Source organism: Pleuronectes platessa, chromosome 3, assembly GCF_947347685.1.
Source record: "Pleuronectes platessa chromosome 3, fPlePla1.1, whole genome shotgun sequence".
Taxonomy (NCBI): Eukaryota; Metazoa; Chordata; class Actinopteri; order Pleuronectiformes; family Pleuronectidae; genus Pleuronectes; species Pleuronectes platessa.
The window spans coordinates 10,773,379-10,799,054 of NC_070628.1; the positions used below are offsets into that span (position 1 = coordinate 10,773,379).

A 25,676-nucleotide genomic window follows, 5' to 3' on the forward strand; every position below is an offset into this window, starting at 1 on the left:
CCAAAGCTGCCTTTCCGCCTCAGGAACTTTACCCAGGAACCTTTGCAGGACCTCTGCGTTTCCACTGCAGGGACCAGGATCCAATTTAAGTTTGGTGGAAATATTTTTAACCTATAAAAAGTCCCTGCTCAGGGGTTGAGTACTTTACAAAGGGGAGGGGCTTGCGATGCTGAAGATATCTGCTTGGTTGAGTGCTACATTTTTAATTAGTTCCGGTTCGATGTGCTTATTGTGTACACAGAGAATTTAAAAGATATGAAAGGAAAGTTTTGGGCACTGGACAATATGAAGGACAAAGATGGCATCATTCCTAATTTATAACAATATCAACATATGGTAAAAAGCATTTATACCTTAGTCCTTTTAAATATTTTGCAACATCCCAATCCTGTCTTTAGATATTGATCTTTAAAAGGTATTTTTTTCCTGCTGAAGAGGTAAATCTTTTAAAGTGCATCACAGCTTGATAAAAAATAAAAAAGTAATTTCCAGGAACAGTTGATAATTGAAGTTCATTTCAATTTCAATTCATTCAAAATTAAGATAAATAGTCCATTTGTTGGAGACTATTTAGACCGGCGGATGAATATGCAGTAGGTGTGCTCATAAGAAATTTACGTTGCCAGGATGTGTGAATAATGAATAATTCTATGCTACATTTTTTTTGTTACAATATAGGGTCAATTCTCCCAGGCTCCAAAATAACTCATTATATCTCTGTGTCAAGGTTCTTAAATATTTAACATAAAATTTCTGCTCCCACACAAATGCGGTGGAGTTGGAATAAATTGTGTTGTCACCCAGTGCAACGGAGAGGCTCAGCCATGGAGGCTTACGGCACAGAGAAATGCACTGTATCAGAGTTATGCACACAATAGATCTTAGTGAGATCAGTTCATTGTTGATTTTTATGGGGTATGTTGACAATCTGGAGTAATATGGATCGTGCAATAAATCTGGCGGCTGTTCCTAAGTGATCGGTCCATTGCTGTCAGTGCCACAACCCAGAATTCAAACCTAATGGCTTTTGTGGTATTTTTATTAGCGATTACTTATGTGTTTCTTTATCATTCATCTTATCTGTTCAGTTTATTTTTATTTATTTATTTTCTAAACATTTAAAGTTTAAATGATATATTAAACTCCTTTGCTTCTCCCCTTTAATATTAGGTTTTAATTGCCCTCTTTTTGAAGCACTTTGTAAAGGGTGTCTTTTAAAGGAATTGCATAAATTAAGTTATTATTATTATTATAAAAAAGGTTTTAACTGCATACAAATAGATTCACAGGGGTTATACTGTCTCTGCGGTTTTAGACCAAAAGTAGCAATTCCATGCTTTTAAAAGGTGAAATGAATTCAACACTGTGAGAATTGCAGTGTTTACCTACTTTATTAGAGTGAAAATGAAAAAAGAGATCTCAACCGGCTCTCCTACTGCTACAGTATTTTAAATTCTGCTCTGTTATTTGGTATCTGTCAAGAATGTCAAACTAAATCAAAGACGGGAAAGGCTCCATGCTTGGCAGAGAGCACGATGTGGCATGTGAATAAACAGTAGTCAGACTGAGCACCAGTCTGTTTTTTAATTTACCTTGAGATGAAAATATCTTTACTGTGCTGTAGATGCAGCTTGATTTACGTATTCATCATGTTGAAATCATATTTATAGAGGGTCACATATTAAAGTGAGAGCCTTAGCCTGGCTGATTAGACAATTCAACCACTTTGAGCTGACATTATAAACAGTTTTAAAGTTTCTAGATACACTGCAGCCCGACGCAAATTGCTCGGATAAATTGCATCCACAAGTTCATGAGTTTGAATACAAAATAGATACGATAATTCACATAATCAGACAGGTGAACATCACTCCTGATTCCCCAGAATGTGTCATGTTTCAAAATAAACGCAGTGTTCTCGGATTCAGATGAAGAAATATGCTAATTCTCGCCAGCGATAGACCTGTCACGGAGTTGATGAAGACGAATAGCGAGACAAATAAGAGCCTTATAGAGTTAAAGTCTGTGAATTGAAAGCAAACAGGAGCTTCACTGCACAATTAAACAGCAAAACCCAGATATCAGAGCCTCCTAATGCAGCGTTACTATGTTAGAGCTGCTCCAATCAATATATCTTTATATGAGCATACTGCATTTGGTTGAAATGTTAACAGTGTTGCTTCATCTCTTCACTCTCAGCTATGTATTGTGTATTGGTGTCTTTCAGGTCAGTTCTTTTGGATTTTACAGCCCATCACTCTACTGTTTTGGTTCAGTTTAACCACTGTCATCATCATCCTCTCCAGACACAGCAGCATTTGTTGTTATGGAAAAAAAGATTTAACAGCTAAAGAGGCAGATATTTCCCCAAGGAGAAGATTAAAACCAAAAGTGAGTGAATGTGGGGCACGGCTTCAAATGAATGTGTTTCTGTGTCTCCTGTATGTGGGAAAATGCAACAGTTTGGAAGCAGGTTCACCAGATGTATCACGTTAAGAGGTGAGAATATATCAGAGCTATGGTTTGCAGATATAGTTGAACTGCTCCCATGTGGCCAGAAAATGAATTTAATGCAGTTATGAAGGTCTGCGTATATTATTGGTATTTGTAGACAGGTTTATAATTGAATTTGTCTTGAGTTTTCTATTTTCTATCTACAAATCTCCAATAACTCAACTGCAGCTCCTGAGTTCTGCTTCTGCATGGATTTGCTGTGATTGTGACCGAATTTCGATGTTTAGTTATTTTTGTACAGATTTCCTTCACTCCAGCTTCAGCTCTTCTGCTCGTAACTCGCGGTGCGAACATGAAAAGTCCATTACTCATCTGCTCTTTGATCTTTTTTCAAAGTTCCCCGAAGGGTTAGTATAAGAAATATTCTAAAATCTGAACGTGATATCAATAAGTGCTGCTCTCACACTGACAGAGCACGCTGTTGAATATAGTTAGTAAAATAAACCAAAGTAAAAAGGTGTGAAAGCATTAAAATGTTTCTTTTCTACGACAAGAGTGGCATTAGGTCACCAACAGTTCAGAAATATAAATAAAATAACTGAAAAATCGAGCTCTTACTGTGAACGTCCCCTCTCTGCTTCGTGACCTCCTTCTGGATGGTGTTGTCTACAGGGGTGGGTGGTGGCGGCGTCGAGGGGCGACTGGTCGGAGCTACTGTCCTGGGTGGGACGTAAGGCTTGCGTGTTGGTATCAGAGGCTTCCTGGTGGGGACGAAAGGCTTCCGGGTTGGAACTGATGGTTTTCGTGGGGCTGGGGTGACCCGACGCGGAGGAGGAGGTGCCTTGGTTGTGGGGGTTGTGGTAGTTGGGGTTGTTGTGGTTGTTGTGGTGGTAGCAGTTGTTGATTTGGGGATAACAGGGAAGATTCTCCTTGGGGTCTGTGGAGGGCGGATGGTTGTGGTGGTCCTCCTCTGATCCCGGTCGGGGATGTGGTTGTGATGATTTGGGGGCAGTTTCCCTGGTCTCGGGGGGTCAATAACCACTTTTGGAATGGCTGGAATGATAAGAGAATGCAGATGGAGCACTGAAATATGAGCACTTAAGACTTAATGAGGCGTAGAATTGCAAACTAACTGCAATGATTAGCTTGACTTTTGCAGAGGAGGGCTTTCTCTCATCTCCCGATATCTGTTAACTAAATGTTAGCAGCCTAAAACGAATGGGGTGTCTCAAATCACACCGACGGAAAAGCTTACATTTGCGAAAACAGGCCATGAAACCAGCTGCAGTTTCACATTCATTCATTCAATTTGGAGTTTTTTAAAGACAAATCTGCCACTGTGAAGGCGACCTGCTTTCAAATGAAAATCTGCTGTTTTTTAAAATTCACATTGCTTTTTGGCCGTGGCTTCTTATTCACGCTCGTCCTAATTAGCGATTCATTGTGCGCCTATAGCCGGAGGCTTCACAGCATCGGGCTAAAGCTGTTCTGTGTGTGTGTGTGTGGAATGATCTCTGCTCTCCAACAGGCTGCGGTGCCCTGGAGATCACCCTCACTCTGCAGACGTCATCAAAGTTACACCTCCCATTTCCCCTTTGTTCCTGCCACATTCTTCACGTCAGGGGCAGAAGCAGAGACTGGGCTGGTGGTGCTGGTTGGTCGGGGGGGTGTCATGAGTGAGGAATGAGCGTGGACAAAGGCAAGCGGTTTGAACTCAGTTATTGCCTTCTCGGGTTGCAGGCGACTTTGATATGTGATACACAAATAGGATATTGCAACTCGAGTCCCAGAACACTTGGGGCTCACACCCTGTGGGCAGGTGACAGGGTGAAATATTTGCGGCACCCTACGCCAGGAGGCATCCTCTCTGCTCCATGGACTGTAACACCAGTTGTGTCAGTTGGATGATTAAATAACTGTGGAGAATAAATGATTCCTTGTCCACTGAGCTGAAACTGCAGACGCACTGACTAATAGACTGTGTGTCAGCGAGCAGAAAGAGACAAACTGCTGTTGAGAGAAATATTTCACATTTGATGCAGACTCCTCTAAATTGGCTGATTAAAATGGCCAGATGTCAACACCGGAGTCGAGGCTCACTCTGGGCGCATGTGATAAGGGAGCAGGCGGATTTAAGTAAAGACTGACAGCCATGACAAAGAAAGGAATTTCAGTCCAAGCTCTGTGCTCGCGAGGCTATTCCTCCCTCTTACTTGCTTTCCGAAACACGCTAGCAAAGAAAAGAAAAATGTGGGGCCCTGATTCTCCGCAGAAGGGAACACAGGGGCCAGGGTTTTGTTCTCGGTCCTTACGTTTGCAGTCGTGGCCCATCCCCCTGAAGCCGTCTCTGCATTTGCACTTGTATGAGCCCGGCGTGTTGTAGCAGGTGGCGAAGCTGCTGCAGTGGCTCTGACCTAAAGAGCACTCATCCACATCTGAAAAGATAATGGAAACGTATCAACATTCAGCGAGTGGGTGCAAGTGTAAAACGCTTCAGACAAAACAGCAGAATATCAAAGGCTAATTGCTTCACATCCACTTCAAGGAGGGTTTAAAGTTTATGTCAGGTGCGCTGTTAGCAAAAGCATTTAAGTGAATAACAGTGATCCCTCCATGAATGCCAGAGCAAAATCATTACAAGGAGCTGCAGGGTCCTTGAAGCGAATCAGATGCGACAGCCACCGGCTCCTCCAACTACCACTGCTGCCCTTTCTATTCTTCACCCTCAAAAAAGTTTGTTCTGAAAAAAAGATTTCAATAAAATAAAACTGGAGATGGTGAGTTCTCCACATGCTGCCAGGATTCAAGGGGAAATGGGGGTGTCTGTGCACAACTAATTCAAGTTTGAATGGCAGCTAGTCTTGAGTGTAGTTTCCAGTTCCTCTTTAGAAAATACAAAATAAAGGGGAATGGACAATTCAGTCAGATATTTCCATTTCAATTAAACCTATGTTTTCTTAAAAGATGCTACATGCTTGTATTCAAAATACTGTCACACCCGGTTTCCTTTAGGGTCATTTTCTTCAGCAATTCTTCTGTATGAATCAAACTCAATTTAATAAATTTTATTAAGCTATTTCGATTTTTAAATACATTTCTAATTCTTTCGTATCCTCAGCAGTGGAAGATGTATAATAACTAAATACTCCATTAAATGTAAAACAATAGCATTTAAAATTAGATTTTAACACCAATACTGTAAAGTAAAAACTACCATGGAAGAAGAACTTTAATGTTGTTTACTAAAGAACTTATTTGAGCTGTTTTTTTACAGTGTATATGCACTTTAATCTGTAACAATGTATAATATGTTTACGTTTATTTACGTTTTGTACATAAATCTTGATTTGCGAAAAGACAAGAAACTATAGTAAACAATTAAATGTAAGGGAATAAAAAGTAGATTATATAAAAAAAGAAAGAAAGTTCTTTCGACTTTAATGTTTCTGAGCTTCTATTAATATGAAATAATCCTAATAATTCATGTGTTCCTGCAACACTGATAATGTGCACGTTTTAAAATGTACATTAACGCTCCATCAGTGTCAGTCAAACTCACCAATAAGAACTTATCTATTAGTCAAAACATCTCAGCAGAACCCCAACCCTAACCCTAACTGTGAGTTTATATCTGTGGACGCCTCTGTGCAGAGGCCTTGTGACGCTACCTGTGCACTGGTATTTCCCGGCGATGTACTGCAGGTCAAAGCCATCGTGACACTTGCAGATGTAGCTGCCGAAGGTGTTGATGCATTTCCTGAACCGGGGACACACGGCGATTCCTGCTGCGCACTCATCCACATCTACAAATAGGAATAGGAAAACTATTACATACAGAAGTGATTCAAATTCACAAACAGTAGCCTACATATTATGCACACAAGAGAACACACTGTACTTATACCTTTGGATTCAAAGTGGCAATTTAATTCAAGATTCAACCAACATTAATATTCCAATGCGAAAACTTTTTTTCCTGTGAACCAAGCCCATTATGTATTCTGTTCAGTGAGCAGAATCCAGTGTACAATGCTTTGTTTCATTATTTAATGAGCTACTCTAAGTGTCTTTGTTTATCACCTTTGCAGACATGGCGGCATTAATATTTAGGCACTGAGAGGCTCAAAGCATCCGCCTTTAAATCATTAATGGGTCCACTGCTGCTGAAGCATAGTGGAGCCACAGGGACTGTACTTTAAAAGGACCTTAAAAATACACCTGGACCAGCTGGGAAAACAAGGCAGTGCAGGAAGTGGGCAGATCTCCTGAACAACCACTGTCGGGGTTCTCATCAGCAAGGCACACTGCTCCAGTGGAGCTGCTAAATGGACGACGTTTGGATGCTGCTGCTGGTGCTGCTGCATTATTCTGCTTCTGACAGGACAATGGTAAATTATATTTACACAAGCACACTTTGATGCAGGTACTGTACAGATTGTCTTTACACACAAAATATTGCTGCTTATAAAGCACTGGATTTATGAATATATGAATATTTACATCGGACTTTGAAGAAAACTCTGACTTGGCAAATAGTAGCAAATCTACAACTCATACTCTCTCTCTCTAACACACACCCACACACACCCACACACACAGCAGCATAATTTCTTTCCCACTCCAGTTTGGTTTTATATTGTTTAAGTTCAACAAGTTCCTGTTATTTCATCCCTATTAATACTTTAGTTAAAGTACCAATAATTAATAAATACATATATATGTATATATATTATAAACCATATTATGAACAATAAAAGCTTGTAAATCACCACTCCTCGGAATCAGGAAATAAATATATATGTACTAGAGTAATGTTACTGTCTCCACTTCTCTCCATAAAACTCAAATCTTGCTTCCAGACGGATCAGGAAACCGGCCGTGTCCTAACACCTGTTGCAGGCAACCTCTCCGTCCTCTCCTGCATCCTTTTCATGATTTATGTCTGCCGTCCTTTGGAGATCTGCCCCCCTATTAGCCGGACCGGAGTTAAGTGGGACTATATGGCAGGACAACAGGAACGGCCCAGTTTGGAAGAGCCTGTCTTTAAACTTGACACAGGTTAACTGCCTCAACCGGCCCCCTTCATCTGCTAGTTACTCATGTGAGGAGCTGAGCCGCGTAAAAGAAGGAGGGGATGATGGGAAGGGTTGAGGGGGGGAGCCGGGGACTTCCCCTGAGGACATTTCTGCTGTGAAAGCTGGAGGAGGTGGGAAGTGGAATCAAGTCCCTTTTTAGTGGCACACTGTTTAATTGCTGGGGTCCTTGATCAAAGTAAACAAAGAAGTATTAGTTAATATTTGGGACGAGTTTCAACTTTACTCACTAAGATATTTCCTTTCAGCTCACAAATAACATTTTCACTGCCAAGCCTCTTTCTCTTGTTCTGCCAAAAGCAGTTTCTTGATTAACACTCCCCAGCCCATTCAAAAACCAGAGAACAACACGTAACGAAAAGAAAAATGTACAGTCTTATTTGTGATGCATTGCCACAGTCAACTTAAGAAGAAAGTGGGTAAAATAAAGGCAGAGTGTTTATGCCTCTGGTATGGTGGCCCTGAGAGCTCAATGCACTGCAACTTCAGAAAGCACATGCAAATAGACGGAACAAGGGAAAACGAAGAACACGTCTAGATCAATGACAACACATACCACAGCAAATAGAAAATGCATTGCATACTACTGTGCGTGTTTGGTTGTGTTTTGAGTATTTGTTTGTGTTTGTTTGCAGTGCATTTTCTATTCGCTGCACATGTGTTCTGAAATTGATAAAGACGTGTCCATTTGCGTGTGTTGTGTCTATTTGCAGGTGTTTCCTTATATTGCAGTGCATGAGCCCTCTGGGCCACCGTACTCTGGAGATAAACAGTGTAAACTGCGGGACGTACCCACACAAGTTCTTCCATCTGGAGCCAGCTGCAGCCCCGGTGAAGGACACTGACATCGGACCTCTCCTTTCATCACCTCGCAGCCGTACTGGCAGTTGGCCATGCCACAAGTGCGAGCGTCTGGTGGACACAAGGGGAAGACAACACATATTAACACATGCTGATGTCACAATGGAGTGCAAAGGGTGCACAGTTTATACCGCCTTCACTCCCACCCACACTTAATCGACTCTCAAGCTTGGTCCTTATCCTCAAGCCAACGTGTACGAGGCACACTTGCCTGACTTTTCTGATATTAGCCAGGTTGATCCTGGGGTGCAGACAACAGAGCAGCACACACGCTGCCATTATTAGATTCCTGTGCTGCACAATTGCCCTGTGTTCACACCTTGCCCACGCAATCCTCCCTCACCAACTTTTATCCTCTTCAATCCTTGAAAACTCATAATGCATCACCGACATATCGAAGCGCCAGTGTGCAGCGTCTCTGTGGTCGAGCCGCGCCAGGCAGATCGAGACCCTCGATTTCGCTCGGCCTCTCTCGATAGCTTCGGACCTTTCACAGGAAATTAAAAGCGAGGCTCGTGCTGCTGCTGCCTGAGTTGCCGTGGCACCCTGGAGTACAGCGTAATGAGTGAGGTAATCCAGGCTGATTAAAAGTTACAGTGATCTATTGATCAGAGCAGCAGCCAGGGAGAGAAGATGGTGTTTAACACTATCATGCTATCATCACACAGCAACACCCCAGCATATCTTGGTATTGCCTCCATTCAGACTCAGAAAATGTATTATCTTCTGATAAAAACACAAATGAGGAAACATACCAGAGAGGAGACATGATGAGAAACTAGTTATCAGGTGAGGAAACAGAATTTACAAAGAGGCTTCTATTCCCTTTCTGTAAAATACCTCAGGGCAAACAATACGGTTCTAAAGATGGAGTTTCTTTTTCATTTAAGAGCCCTTTAGGTTCTTCACAGGGGTTCTCCACTGTGTAGTGCAGCTATAATGAAGCAGATCAACATGGGGCATTAATCAAAACAGTCTATCAAAGGATTGTGAGGCTGCCGTCAGACGTAGTCACAGAAGCAGGAAGAGGTAACTTGCAACAGAGAGCATATGTCATCAGTTTTGCCTTGTGCAGGCGTTCAGATGAATACGGTTTTAGTGAAGCGAAGAAAAGGCTCCGCAGAATCACACCCGGTCTCCAGAGCAGAGGAGACAGAGGAGGGAGAAGACAGAGCAGGAATGTTTGAGACAACAATGCAAATGGTTTTTACAATTATTGTGTGTGTGTGTGTGTGAGTGAGGGGGGGCACACTCACTTCCACAGGTCCCGTCAGGCAACTGCATGTAGCCGTTTAGGCAGTAGCACTTGTAACTCCCGTATGTGTTCATGCACCTGTGTTTACAAGGCCTCGGCTTCAGCCCGCACTCATTCAGGTCTGCAGAGAGAGGGAGAAGGAAAGAGAGGGAGGCATAAGTGGACTGAGGGAGAGAGAAAGAGAGAGAGAGAGAGAGAGAGAGAGAGAGAGAGGCCCTCCGACTCAGGTGAAATTAGTCAGAGGGCAAAGGTGGAAAGGTCAATTGTGTTAAACCTCACCCATCCATTAAGTTTGGGCTTGAGGTGTCTTTGTGTTTGTTTGTGTGCGTTTGTGTGTTAATGTGTGTGTTTGTGTGTGTTTAAGAGGGGGAAGGAAGTGAAGCGTTGCCGTGTTCCGACAGGCCCACAACTCCCCTCTTTGATGATATAACAGGAAGCCAGCGTTAACCGTCCCCCTGCCGATAAAAGATTAGGTTATTATCCTCTGACTCACCACAGCTTAATGATAGACACATATAATTCCCATTTTTTTCTGTCTTTTTTTATTTAAACGCAGGCATAAAAAGTAGAGAGATCTTGAACACAAGAGCCGGTGAAAATGATGTTTGTCTGAGTTCGCGGCAGGGAAGGCTCCAGGGAGAAAGGAATATGCCCAGAGCTTAACACCTGTCAAACGCTTATGCTAATTCAAAACATTATACCTTTGTTGAAGCAGACAGCCTATTCATGTCTCCATACTCTTGGTGGATCCAGAATATGTTTTTTCAGTCACTTTGCAGAACTCCTTTGGTTTGTTTGTTTGTGTTGATTGTTAGCTGGATTACACAAAAACTACAGGAGAAGGAAGAAACTAAGTTTAGGTGCAGATGTTTCACTTTCTCTGACTTTGGGAGATAGGGTGCTTTTCAACACATCATTGATATCTCAGAGAATAATTCATGGATCTTGATTTTTATGAGTAGGTGGAATTTGGTGCAGATCCACGTAAAAATTCAGATCCAGTGAATTTAAAAGTGGTGTCATAAGGAGACTGTAGGGCCTTGGAGAAGGAATATGTACTTAACTGAGTACCATTCTAGATTTTGTTGTTTTCCTCTTACTGCGATTCAACAAAACCTCTCATTTAAGGAACATCACAAAAAAAATAAAAGAACTGTAGCTTAGCAACCGCTCAAGAGCTCTTTAGTCTGTTCATAATGTCAGAAGGTTTGACATGTTATAGCAAGAAAACCACAGGTATAACTAATAGCATTAATAATGTCTGCATTCCATTCAGGTATTTTGGTCCCAGGGCCTTGGTGTTTCGCTCCAGTGACTTACAGACACTCTTAGACGGAACAGAGCAGTCGTTAATGTTATTAGTTACACTCGTCCTTCCTGCTATGACAGAATGTCAGGCTGTCCTTCATGAGTCTACTGCTGCCTCCGCACCATCTTTGTGAAAGAATGTAACTAAAATAGAATTCACAACATCCGATTTTTATGAAAAAAAATTGTTTATAACATTACACATGTTGGCACTGATATTAGGTGTTTCAGTTTCATGGATCTAATGTGGAAGAGGCATCAATGCTCAACTATAGATATATTCAATTGGGAGAAAAACAATCAAAGAGCCAAAAAGAGTTTGATCACTTTGTCTCCAGTAGTTTATTTTCATGTGATGTAACAGAAAAAGCACAGGTATCACTTTTCAGGTCTCTCTATGCACATCGTTACCAGGGCCCTGTTTTATTGTATAATGGCTGACAGGCTCCAAAAAATCATTCATTCATAAACACTGCTCTTGAGAGAATATTAATCATGCTGCTATTAGTGGAAGTGAAATCTAAGTTTCTCTCAGTCAATTATTTATTTCAGAAGATTCCTTTTGTACACCAAGATTTTTTCATTTTAGTTTGCTTCAAGCTTCTTTTTCCTCCTAAATCAATTTGAAGTTTTCTCATAAATTGTGTCACTGAACTGAAGAGAACTGGACGTTAAGGAACGTTCATACCGAACTGGTTGTGATAAGCAGATGCGCTTTTTCCTGACGCAGCTCTTTCTCACAGCCCTTTTCAAGAGTATATCTCAAAATGTATTTTCACTAGTTATTTTTTATTAGTAGTACAATATTTACCTCAGCCAAGGAGGGGATGTTTTTTTACCCCTGTCCGTTTGTGTGTTTGGTTTCCCCCGAACCTTAGGATGGGACATGTGCCAAAATGAAGGCATCTAATTAGGGGGCAGATCCAGCTATTTCTTTTATCTTAAACATAACAAGAGAGGCCTGATGTCTATGGATGACTGCACATTTGTCCAACTGGATTGAATTTAAGGGGACTGTTCTGTAGAGGTAAAGTGACAGTGCTTCTACTTTAGTTCAGTACACTCGCAAGCTGTCTAACTGTGGGTTACAGTAACTGTCATGGATCCACAATAACTGGCTCTGAGGGGGAAAAAATACATCTTTTTAACGATCTGTAGTTAATACACATTGAACCAAATTGTATTCATCTGATGCCTTTGGGATATTAGGTAAACTAATAGCTATCAGTTTTAATTTCCTTGATATAAAAGTCACCACAGCATTTAATGGAATTTTTAGCTGATTATATTCTTTAGGATTTAATAAAGGCTCACATTGTGAATGGCTGGAATACTGTAAAGTTGTTCTTGGCTTGGTTTAAGTGTAAGGTCCAATTCATTTTCATGTCTGATCAAGCCTAAGTTAGAATGAGTGAGTAGGCAGGGATTACATATTTATGGATGCTGATGGAGACAGTGGGCAATGTGTCTTACTTGGCCCCAATCTATTCTTCATATTTCTTCCACAAATATTTCTCCTGCCCCTGCAACTAAACTAAATGTCTGGTCCGTTGGGAGTTCCAGGCCCAAAAGGCAAAAGTCAAATGGGAAACTACAGAAATAGACTTCAATGGAATGATGGAAATATGAATAACTTGAACCATCATCACCACTCTGTTTGTGGGTTACTGTGGAACCATCACAAATAGACTGCATCTCACTGTCCAGCACATGCCGGGTCATTTCCATATTGGCTGGCTGCATTAGAAATGGTGCCACGTTTAGCCCTCCGGACATATGCAGGGTGCATTCTCGGAGTGCCACATACCTCCCACATTGAACAGATACCACAGATTAATACGGATGAATGACGGAGCAGATGCCCGGTTTGTATGTCGACCGACCCCGCCCTGTATTAATGATAGCCTCGAGTCTACTAAAGCCACGTCGGCTGAGAGAATGGGCTCGGCCGGAATTTGGAATGACCCCTCTGCTTGTTATATCCAACCAAGTTCCATCAGGCTTAAAGTCGTGTACCACTACTATACACTCCGGTGGAAATACTGTGATGACTTTGTAAGTTGAGTGCATTCACTTTACTGAAAACAAGAGTGAGCATAATAAGGGGCCTTCTAAACTGTCATACAAGACATCAGTTTAATTAGGCCGGTTTTACAATACAATATTTTTAAACGAATCTCTGTTCAAGAGAACTTCTTTTACAAAATATCTCAACTACAAACGCTCGATCAAGCATACCGGGCCAGTAGGCGCCGATAAAGTATTCTAAATTTAGCTGCAAATTTGTAATTAGACCTAACAATTCTCAACAAGCGTAGAGAAACCGTTATATAGCCATTGTTACTGTTTCTTCTGGTGCACGATCATTTCACAAGCTGTGACTGCACAGCGTTATTGTGACTTAGAACACTAGAATGACGATAAAGGATTGTGTCAAATCTTCATAAAACTTTGTGCAAGTACAAGTTCAAACTTGGAATGTGTGTGTGTGTGTGTGTGTGTGTGTTTGCCTCTTCAAGGTTACGGAAGGAGGTTTTCTAAGTAGGTGGCAACACAGATGCAAAGTCCTGCCAAAATTAATGGTGACATTGCACCATACACACAACAGGTTTTGTTTCCCAAACGCGGGCTGTGGTGTGTGTGTGCGTATGTGTGTGTGTGTGTGTGTGTGTGTGTGTGTGTACATAGAGGTAGCTCTTTGAAAGACAAGATACTTTCTGTCTGGGCTGATATTGATGCTTCCTATTTCTTTCGTTCTTATCTCTGTTCCTTTTCACAAGCCCAAGCATTTGTTCTCTTTCCTCACAAGAAGCTGACCGACATATACACAAACGCAAACACACGTCCTAACTCTACAGTTATTTTTAATTAGCGGTGTCACCCCATGTTTTCAGACCTGGTGTTCACAGTAAACAACTGCATTCTTACAACTGCAATCACAGAAAAACACAACAACACTGTCCATTGTCAGTGTGGCAGAGGAACAGGTCTCCTCCTGCCCGTTGCTCTGAAAAACAGCTTAAAAATGTAAATGAGGGATTACTGAAATTGTCACATTCTCAGAGAGAGGGGCAGCTCCGTGAGCATCAGCACATGCCAGGCACAGGAAGCAGCCAGGGCCTCCTGTGTGGAGTAGGAAAAGAAAAAAACAACAACACAAAACACAGGACAAAGAGACGACACAACAAGACAGGACTGGGCAAGGACACAGAGGGATTGAAGAGTTGAGCGATAATAGACGGATAAGAGCACCGCACTGACAGTTCGACATGGCCCCAGGACTCAAGAGACCGGTGAGAGAGTGGTGGAGGTGGACAGCCGCCTCTGGGGTGTTCACTGTACAGTCAATGAACTGCTGGGACACATGTGAAGGGATGCAAAGTGGACTGATTTATTGGGTCAGCTCCACTGAGGAATGCTTTGCTGCATTCTCGACACGCCTCTATCACCGACAGAGAGATTAGCAGGGGTCTGTTTCTCAGGGGATGTGCATGTCTCTGAAGAAGATAACACTGGTTAAAACTGGGGGGGGGCCTTGTTCTAGCAGTATCAAGGAGCGGTGAGTGCTGTGTCCATGTCGATGATGGTTTAAAAAAAAGGAAGGAGCAGCTCCCTTTTCCAGGTGCTCAAAAAAAGAAACTGGAAAGGAAACTGATAAAAGAAGAAGGGCGCAGGAGCAGTGAAGAGAAGATTGTGATGGCTGTCTGGTTCTAAGGGAAGAGAGAAAGAGAGGCAGTGGTGGAGTGGTAAAGACTATGACATGCTTGGAATTCATGCTGGCACTTCTTCTGAAAAGCCGTTCCTGTGGTGTCTCTTGGTGGCGAATGACAGAAAGCAGTTAGGAATTAGTCGAGATTGACTTTCACTCCTCGCTCTCGCACAGTGCTGCACCATGCATGTTGCTTAGACGGGGGGGAGGGAAGCCGCTGGGTGGGGAGGAGGTCGATCGATGAATCTCACCCTCCATCACCACTCTCGCTGGCTGATGATCCACAGGTAGAAAGATAGGGAGGTGACTGGCCCACACTGGTGGGGTTAAATAGTCCAGCTCTTCTTCTTTGTACAAAAGGAAATGGGTTAGAGAAGAAAGGAGAGGGTGGGATTGGGGGTATTGAGGGTTTGATGGAGATGGAATAGTAAAGAGAGGAGGATGAATAAAAAGGACAAAGAGACAGAGAGAGAAAGAGAGAGAGAGAGATGTGAGGATGACAAGCACCAACCAATGGATTAGAACACCTCTGACCACACACCACATTCCTGGAAAGTAAAGAGGACCATTATGCATCAAAGAGGATTACACTTGTGGGAATTGAACATGAGCTGAGTATCAGGACTGGGAAAATTGAGGGCTCGTGGGAGAAAGAGTGAAAATTGTTTTTGAGTCCCTTCTCCTCCTCATTCCCTTTCTTTTCCTCTGCTCTCCATTTTCTTTTAGTCAGGAGGATGAAATAGGATCCTGGAGAATTACATATATATCGTACCTCGCGGATTCAAAGGATCCCTTCGCAATTTGTACGAGGAGGTTCAAAGGTGGAGAGGCATCGGCATTTCAGAAACGAGGCAAAGGCAAATTTCAGCCCCTCCCCTCTCTCTCCGTCTGTCCACCTCTCCTCTGGCGCTGAGCTAACAACACCTATTGTTAAGTGAAAGCAATATGATACAGCAACCTGTGACTGCTTTGCACGCTTCAAATCATTCAAGCGTGTTCCTATCGCAGGGCTGTGGTAATTTAAACCAAGAGGTTATGCAAGCCCAGTGCATTCTTTCTTACTCTGCCCAGTACTGAAACAGTTGTTGTGGACAAAGAGGCACAGTTGGCTTGAGAGGTTTCAGTGGCTGAGGATAAATATTCACTGACCGAACCACTTCACCAGTGCAGAGCAGTCTATTCAAAGTTTGTTTGTATCTCAGTTGTTTGCATACGATAATGTAAAAGCATCAAGGTTAAAACCTCTGCCAAGAACGTTACGTTTTCATTGGTGTTTGTTTGTCATTTACCAGGATTACACAAAAAACAACTAAACCAATTTCCAATGATATTTTGTGGAGGGGTGGAGCATGACCCAGGTGAGAAACCATTACATTTCGGAGCAGATTGGGATAAACGGGATTATCCAGGATTTCTTTTTTACTTTCTTTAACATGAAGAGCAAGGACGATGGCAGAAGTATGTGTGCGCCTCTAGTCCTGATTTAAATTTGAGTTCTGATAAACGATTGATCCACATATGATCAAGAAATTGAAATGAGACGGATGTCAGGCGCACAACAGACTGGGTTGTGGTGATGTGAGCCGTAGATCAAGGATTTATTTTGCGATGTAGAGAACATTTCTCAAAGAAGTGTGCAGAATTAAGTGTGGAGCCAAATACAAATCTGGATCTAGCGAATTTAAACGTGGTTTCATAAGGGGACTGTGACTTTATGTTTTGCATCATGACTATCACCTCTCAGGGGGGAATTAGGATGAGGTCTGTTCTTTCAACGAGATTCTGTTTCCTGCTCCTTGCATATTCTCTGTAGATCAAATATTACTTCATACCACCTTAATGACCTTGTTTTAAAACAGAACATTGATCAAACAAACACAATTTGGAGCAATTAGATGACGGCGGAGAGAAAATACACAGTACGATGACATGCATCCGATACTTTAAATACTTGCAGCTGTTTGAGCACAGCCAGGAACACAAACAGTGACGGAGAGAGAGAGGGATCCGTTTCTAAACCAACATCTGTGTCGTATCTGTTCACACGTGCGCTGAATTAAATTCATGAGGAAATCAGTGGAAGTAGCCATGAAATGACAGAGATGTAGCGTTACCAAGATCAAGCAGTTAAGGTTCCAGATATTACCCAATATTCTAAACACAGGTCTAGGATCAAACCATGCTACCACAGTCCAAGACGATCACACTTAAGGTGGAATTAATTATACAGTTGGCTGACAGACAAGGAGCGAACAGAAGAAAAACAGCATCTGGAGACGAGGTAGCTCGTTTCTTCTGATGTGAGATTATTCCTCCAGCAAGAGTATTTTAATAGTGTCTTAACAGCAGGTCAACTACAGCTAATTAAATCCACCTGCACGGAATAATCGTTGTAATAAAAGGATTGGATCAGCAGGGGAAGAGTGCGGCCAAATTGTTAAACAGATTATCCCGATAATGAGTTTATTTGTGCAGCGGGAGCGTGTTCATCTGTTGTCGCCGAGCTGCATGACAGATGCTTTTCTCATCAGTAACGAAGGTGAAGCACTTCTTCTTTTTCCCCCAAAATAAAAGGGATTCTTCAACTAAAGGTTCTTATTCTGAGTTCTGTTGATTCTAATGATGAAAAATAATGAGATTCATTCAAATCACATCCTGTTCTTATAGTTCTGAAGTGATGAAAGTGAAAATAGCACAGAGGGTAATTTATTTGGCAGGTGGAAATTACTGGCAGTAAAAGTACTGCAGATATGTAATTACTGAAGTATTCATATTTTCGTAATGATACCGCCTCATAAATATGGTCTTTTGTTCTGGAAGTGATTTAATCTATTCGGTATTTGCGGTGCTTGTTTTGTTGTAGCCACCCTGTTTCCTCTGTGGTTTGTTTTTGCTCGGTACACACCGGTGTTCCCAAGGTGTTTAACACTTGTCTTAATCCCGATGCCTTCAGGGTCATGCAACTGTCCACACCTCCCACTCAGAGCTAAAGGAATGTGCATACGTTGGTGAGTGTTTTCCCCCAAAAAATTCTCTGCAGATGGTAATTTAAAATGTCGATATTTTAATGATTTATGACCTCCGCAAAGGAAGTCGTGTTTTTAACTGGGTTTGCTTTTCTATTATTTAGCAGGATTACAACAAAAATAACTGTTTCCTTCATATGTTCTTTCTTCAAAGTACAGCAAAGAAGTGTTGGTGGAGAGATTTAATGCATGTTGTTGCTAATATGCTAATGATGCGTCTTTCAAAGCTAAATTTCGCTTTAATGAACACTGAGATACATTCAGAATAATGTAGCATAATGGGAAATTAAAATTAGTCATTTAAAGTATAATAACCTAAAGATTAATACATAGTTTTGCTGTGCATCCTGGTGACTACTTGACTTTGAGCAGCATGAAGGTTAGGGAAGCAGCTCTGGGCATCTCACTTCTCCAGCTCCTGCAGTTGACTTGTCAAGATAAATGTGGGGCTCCGCAGGGACAGGATATTGGAATACTTGAAAACATTGGCCACCTGGCACATCAATAGTAAACCTCAAATCAATGTTTAACTGGGGCTGCATTTAAATGAGCAAATCTAATCTATGGCTCCTGAATAATTAAATTGGTTTTCATAGCATGCCGCAGTTCAAAAGCAGAATCCAAGGTTATCTCAATCCTGAACAGGCTGAAGGGGCAAGTCCGCCCTTCGGAGCATACGTCAAAAACGGACGTCCCGAGCTTAATGGACAATCGTGCGTTAGATGGACACTTGAAAGTACAGTCTCATCTTGAAAAGGTCTGTGGTATCACATTTGTCAGATAAATCCGTCTGAATGGTCGGCGGCAGAGTCTATTGTAGTTGGATATGGGACATGGATCCTTTTTCCTCTTCCCTTTGTTGCGGATTAAGACAAAGTGGAGCCGTCTGGCCGGGCAGACAGGAGCCACCTATAGCCTCGAAATGCATGATGAGTCATTTGGAACATTCCGGAAAGGATTTCAACACCCCATCCCCTCCCCCCATATCCCTCCCCATACCTCCCCCTTGTTTTTAATTACACACTATCCTATTCCTGTCTCAGGGCGTGAATTCCACAAGTATGGACGCTCTAGTGCTTTTCAACATGCCCAATCTGTCAATAATGAAAAAGCAGAAAGCTCAGGCATCTACACACTGACACACACACACACACTCTTTCAATAACATTGGTTGCACTCAGCCGGTTGCACTTAGTTATCTCAGGTCAGTAATTGAGATGTTATCTTGACGAGAGAGGATGCACTCCGGGCATCATTCAACACGGCCTCACCACTCATTTCCATTTGAGCTGAATCAGCGTTCTCTCTCTCCACCTCCTCCCCATTGTGATTAAAGAGTCTCACTTCTCTTGGCTGGTTGCGAACCAGCTTCTGCTCGATGAGTAAGTAGTAACTGTAATACGCTGGGTGTTGCCGCGGTGAAGACCGGACCACAAAAACCATTGCCGATCATCCTGCCGCTGCTCGGTGCCTGCAGGGGGGCTGTCCAACAGTTTTCGTATGAAAAACGTACATGTCGGCAGGCATGTGTGGGCTCAGGAGGTTGAGTCATTCTCGCTCTTTCTAGGAAGTGTAATAAAACAATTTTTACACCACAATTAGCGTGTGTGCACAGGTTTTTTTAAATGCAGGTAAACCTACTAAAAAAGGTGAACTCACTTCCCGTAGCCAGTAGAGCAGTGAGATATGCTCGCAGCATGAACGTGCTGGAAACTGAGAAGCTCTCTCACCTCACTCTCAGTGTCGGGTCTCGCGCAATAGAAGAAATTGCTGTTGCACGTTGTTCCCAAGATGTAAAAAAAACCTGATAAATAAATCCAACAATCACAGTTATTTATGTGTAAATGAGCAGAAGTTCCATGTGCGTCATGTTTCTGTCACGGCCGATTCGTGGCCGATAAAAACCAGAGAGTCGTGTGACCCAGGAGTGAATGCAGATTGTTTCCTGTCCCGTTGCAAACAAAATCCAGACGTTAGTGGGAATTAAAGTTTTTTTTGACAAGTGGAAAACAAGCGCATGTTTTAGTTTTAGTGCACAATGACATACAAAGTCACACAGGACGCTCACCTTGATTGCAGGTCTTGCCAGTGAAGCCCGGGTGGCACTTGCACTTATTGGGTCCCACGCAGTCTCCGTTCTTACAGCCCGGCTGGCACACAGCTGTTCAGAGAGGATTCAGAGAAGAGGAGACAGATCAGTGCAGCGCCCCGGCAGACGTCTTGTACCAGATCAGGATGACAAAGCACTTAATCCCACTGCGCCCTGACTTCCACAACCCCTCGGCTGTAAATGATCTGTTTACTCCACATTACAGCAATAAGACGGCGTGATGTAGGATATCGATCGTTAAAGGAAATAACTCATATAAGAAATGTGTTTGTTTGTCGCTCCCCGTGTGACAGTGTTATTATCACTGACGATAATAGAGAAGCCATTTTCAGCTAACTAGATTTTCTTTTTCACATCGGGAAAGTTGTTGGGAAACTTGGGATTTTTCCAGTTTTTAAACGCGGCACTGATATTTACACTGGCACACAGCCAACAGGAAATACTTAGGTGAATAATATTTCCTCCTCAGACTGGAGACAAAACAATTAGAGCACCGAAATAGTAAATTATAATTAGTGCCTCCGTAAAGCCCTACCCTCACTTGTTATACTGTGCGTGGAAGGTGATATTTTGAGTGTTTGCAGAGACGTGGTAGCTGCAGGAGCCGTACAACGCCTCAGTGACTCCCTGGGTTCTGTCTCAGTGAGCTGGAGGCCTGCCCTGCTTATCTGACTGTGCTTACTGCAGCCCGCTGCTGAGCATGTCTGATACATGGGGCCGCAGCCAAGTGTTACTAATTTTCATTAAAAGCTTCATTAATCCTGTCATAATACAGTGCAATCAGAGGACTTAATTATCACTGTGGTGGAGGACGCAGTGTGTGAGTCTGTGTGTGTGTGTGTGAGTGTGTCAGACAGAGGAAAAGCGAGAGAGTGATTGTGGTGGTGAGTGCTTATCACAGCAGCCAGTTTGTTGTGTAAAGGAGTGATGGTGAACTAAGTTTTATTTGTGGCAACACAGCTGCGGGCTATACTATATTGCTGTGTCAGCGCTGCCTTACATATTACAGCCAAACAACCTTCTTGGTAAATGACCTGTAAGAGGGAGGTTTTGTTTTTGCAGCCTCCTGTTTGTCGGCCTGACCTTTAGCAGCATTGCTAAAAAACGACCTAATGTATTTCAGTTATAAATTGGTTCACGGTGCAAAAGACAAACAGATTAGTTAAAGTTCAGACCCCACATAGCACTACATTAAACATGTTGTGTTGGTAAAGATGCTGTGTTAGGTTTGGGTGAGAAGAAGACAAATGATCCTCAAATGAAAAATGAGGAAGTCCACTATTAAACTGGAGTTGCCACCCTGCTGCTGTTGGTCTCTGCCAACTAGTTTCAGCCTGCATAATGTAGGCTAGACTTTTCTACACACTCATTTGACCTTTGACCATTGAAATATAATCAGTTAATCTTTGAGTCGAAGTGACAACCGGTCAAAACTTGAAGAAATTCCCTGAGGGCAGACTAGAGATATCATGTTCAAGAGGTCAAAAGATGTTTTATGAGGAGACTGTGACCTTGACCTCTGACCACCAAACTCTAGTCAGTCAATCTTTGGATTCTATGTGAACATTTGTGCCAAATTTGAAAGGGATTCTTTCAATGCGTTTTTAAGATAACGTGTTCAGGAGCTAAAAAATAGGTTTATGAGGCTACAGTGATCTTGACCTTTGACCATGAAAATGTAATCACTTCATCCATGAGTCTCAGAAGTTATTCTGTGTCCAAGGGTCAAGTGTGAACTGGATTGTAACTGAGCATGATCATACTTTGGCGCGTGAATAGCAGCAACATAAAGCACTTTTAACAATGAGGTGACATATTCACATGACACATATGCAGCTCTATATCAAATGAACTATGCAGCCTTGGCGGGGATATCACCCCTCTAATGCTCTAATGCTTTTATAACTACAAAAAATTTGGAGGCTGTTTTAACACATATTGACACATATCACATGTTCAACTATATTAGGAAACCTATTGGACCTGAAGAATAATGGGTTCTTTATATAGGAAATACACACAATCAGAATCAAGTTACAATCTCTGAAGTTTCCATTCGTACACATTCAGCTTGTGAGGGCCGCAGGACTCTCCAGAGGAACTTCAGCTCCTTATGTTTCAGTCTCTAACACTGAATTCACAGGCATCGCTATGAGATGAATCCTAGCCTCTCCTGGAGTAGATAACATCTCCAGACTCATTCCACTTTGTTGAGTGATGTAATGAAATAGGAGGAAAGTATTGTTGGCCGACTCTGTGAAGCCTGTGATATGAGCCAGGGTGTCAATGCAGTGGGCAAAGTTCACCTAAAAAATTGCCCAATTTGGCGAAGGAACATGAAGAGAGTCGTACTTTTCCGGAGGCAGAAGATTGTTAGACCTCAGTGCGGTCAGATGATGAAAGGGAAGAAGTAACTGATGTTGTTCGTTAGAGGATAGTCAAGTGGAGGGCTTTTTGTTTGTCTCCTACATGGGGAGGATTTGATTAGCGGGATCAGAGGGGCCCATCAACAGTCCGTGCCTCTGGGGGTCATTTTGAGCCTCTGGCCTGGCAGAGAGATCAGGAAAATGGCCAGTGTTCATTAAACACACCAAAGGACATGGAGGTCTAAAAATGGCCGTGCCAGCTGGAAGGCCAAACATAGCACGTACGACCCTTGGTCCATGAACATCTTTAAAGCACGCCGAGTGATGACACACTTTCACTCTGATTTACATCAGCCATTCCTCTGGACACGAGGCGTCTGGTACCGAGGCAGACTCTTTTGATGTATTGTCCATCTGTGAATATCTGACTGTAATTACAAAGGAAAGTAGAATTTTTTTAATTGATACTGATACTGTGTATGAATCTTAATACCAGCTTAATGAAGTAAAATGGGAAAATCATTAAATAGTTAAATAGAAGTTGCATCAACTTACAATCCACTAATTAATCACACGAGGCTGCCTCTAATGATTATTTAATTACGGGATGATTTTATGAAATGCTAATTTTCCCTTTGAAAACACCAAATGAGTTCCCACAGACCGAGGTGATAGTTTATAATAACGTATTTGTCAGAGTAACAGTCCTGAACCCAACAACTGTTCCGTTTACACTCACATAAAAAGTCAGAAAACAAACAATGCAGGGAATATTTGGTCATTTTAGCCACATTTCAACCTTTTTAGCCCTCTGACTTTTTTTTAAAGGAACTAGATTCTTGCAGACTGGTGTTCGCCAGTGTTTTCATCACAGTCTTAAGACCAGAGGAGACCAGATAACGGGCCTGCTGACGAATTAACAACGGATGGCTACAACAAATAGTTCCACTCTAGTCCACTAGGCTGCAGTAATGATGACTACAGCAAGGATTATGCTATAGATAACGGTAAATATGGATTCAGAGCACTAGCAACTAACTTACTTAACAACTTTAAAAAATGGGGGATGAAATAAGCTACACAAATCAGGTATGTTTAGCCCTACGAGCCCCAACTCAAAGGTTCCGGTACTTTCGCAAAGTACAACCCCCCTAACACAGACTTATTTGAGGATAAATAGAAACTTAGTTTAGACCCTGGTCTCTGCCGTGTTCCTGCAAAAGGTTCAGAGTTCTGGATTTGTTGAATTGTAGAAGACTACGACAGCAAATTTGACCCGTTAATTTCTGCGACCTGGCAAGCCCGTCTAAACGGATCACATGATGACAGAAATAGCCAGTGGTGATTACATTCTCAGCGGCTTTGCTGCTTGTAAAAAGTGCCAAAATGTATCAGCTTTTGATAGCTGCAAGCTAGCCCCGCATGTCACATTGACAGCTGCAGTTTACAGATACCATTACCATGAACACAGCTCAACCACCTGAACGTGAGGACAAGGAGCCCATGAGCATGACGGGTGCAGCTGACAGGTCGGGTTGCGGGACATATGCTGACAGTTCCCGGGCAGGTCTGGATTTGACTTGGAGATGATTGCAGGTAACAGGACAAAGCTTTGCGGTTGTGGGCGGTTGCGGGTTTTGCAAAAATCAACACGTGCAGGACGTTGCAATCAATCAATCACAAAATAAAAAGTACACAGATAACAGAACAGTCTGACCTTTTGGTGCCTGAATTAGTTTGATTTTGGTTTGTATTGATTTAAAAAAATGCCACTGATCTGCCTGGGGCTGTCGTTCATGCTGTTTAAGTGAAGTATGAAGTTTTCATTCCCAACCCAACTAAACCGATCAAGATGTGAATGTGTTTAGAGCCTCTCTCGCGCCGTGCAGATAGATCTATTATATATTGATGTATTAATTAAAAAACATTATGGATTTCAGCTTTGGGGGTTTCATTAGCATTCAAAGGGGGGGGGGAGATGAATCTTAATAAGCCACTAAAGAACCGCAGCATAATTCATGTTAGACATGTCTTCGGGTGAAAGCAGGTCTGCCGAGCGTAAGCTGTTTGCATAGATCTGTGGCCAGAGGGAAGGCGGTGCTTCGCTGCCAAGGGGTGTGAGGTGTTGGGTGTTGGGTGTGGAGCTGAGGGTTTGGGGGGGTGGGGGTGTGTGGTGGATCGGGACTTGGCTCTATAAATAAGTGAGTGAGCACAGGATTCAGAGGATGTGCCCCCCAGCAATACATGTCTAGCAAGATTATTTCAAGAAACATGTGGAGCTAACCTTGGGGCTGGCACCTTATCCCGACTACTCTGTGAGTTAAGGCGAAGAGAGCTGCAAAACAAATAGCCACACAAACAAAAGGTTGCAGGTGCTGTTTAGTCTTTGTGAGGGAAGAAACAAAATTAAACATGATGTTAGAGGGCAGAGCGGGTCTCTGTCACTGGGACAGGCGAACATTCCTGGAAAAAAATAGAGGAAAAAGACACACTCGCACACACATTCTGAAGTTCTGGAGTCACACATATCCCCAGTTGCCTCAGGGCAACATGTAAATTTTGAATGCGTTTACAATTGACTTTTAATAATTGAAATGAAGTTTGACTGGACCCCGTGTCTGCGGGGGTGTTTTTCTCTCATTCTGGAAAAACTGTTAGCTTCATATTCCATATCACTAACATCTAAATGGGGCTGAATAAAGTAGTTTCCCCTCACACTCGGCACAACAGTAAATACCACCATTATCATCCAATGGGATCATGGTCCTGGTTTCTTCAATATAAAATAAATTCTCCTCTACACTGGGGATCGGATTTTTAGATCATCACACTTTTCACTGCCATTAAAGCCAGAATTGTATCAAATAATTCCAGGCACGATTCTTTTATTTCTGCAAACGTTCCCTCGACTTTCTTTCTTTTTTGCGAGCGACCCCTTCCATTTAGTTTTCACCTTATTACCTTAAAGAGATGAAAAGGCACACTTTTAGCCGGAACTTTATAGCCCAGTGATCATGAAAGAAAGAGGGAGTTGACGAGGAATCCGCACAGACAATCACGATAAAGTGAATTACTTAAACTGAAGTATCGCTTCTATGCTTTCATCTCACACTTGTTAGCTCACATTACCGATTCAGGAGTCCTGCCTTAATCCTGTTCACTGCGTCTGCAGAAACAAAGACTCCACACAATTACACTAAATCCTGCTCTCAGTGGATTTGGAAATTCACCGGGACCAAATTATACTGCGTGAACTATTTAATACGGAGGTATGGAGAGGAAATCAATGTCTTTCTACCTGTTCTAGGTCTATTATACAATAGTTTCTCGTCCTTTGAGACGTCCAAGTCAAGTCACAGGTCTTCCAGGTCTCAAACAACAACACAATATATGGATAAGGTCTTTTCATGTAAATAATTGCACGTTTTCCTTCATTGCGGATATGCAAATATTAGAAATTGGTTAATTGAGATAGACAGCTGGTGACCAGACTT

General features: G+C 42.3%; 1 protein-coding gene across 6 annotated transcripts in view; it reads right to left on the reverse strand.

The window, feature by feature from the left end:
• Positions 1 to 25,676, reverse strand: part of npnta (nephronectin a) — a 49,468-nt gene that overhangs the window by 9,489 nt on the left and 14,303 nt on the right. Inside the window, exons 3-10 of one of the 6 annotated variants that reach the window (XM_053419118.1) lie at positions 24,467 to 24,517; positions 19,775 to 19,867; positions 14,932 to 15,027; positions 9,665 to 9,784; positions 8,340 to 8,459; positions 6,123 to 6,257; positions 4,767 to 4,889; positions 3,073 to 3,507 (exon numbers count right to left, since the gene is read on the reverse strand). In XM_053419118.1, coding sequence (XP_053275093.1) covers positions 3,073 to 3,507; positions 4,767 to 4,889; positions 6,123 to 6,257; positions 8,340 to 8,459; positions 9,665 to 9,784; positions 14,932 to 15,027; positions 19,775 to 19,867; positions 24,467 to 24,517 — 1,173 coding nt within the window. The remainder of the gene's footprint in view (positions 1 to 3,072; positions 3,508 to 4,766; positions 4,890 to 6,122; positions 6,258 to 8,339; positions 8,460 to 9,664; positions 9,785 to 14,931; positions 15,028 to 19,774; positions 19,868 to 24,466; positions 24,518 to 25,676) is intronic. The other 5 variants (XM_053419119.1, XM_053419121.1, XM_053419123.1 and 2 more) reach the window with 5 other exon arrangements.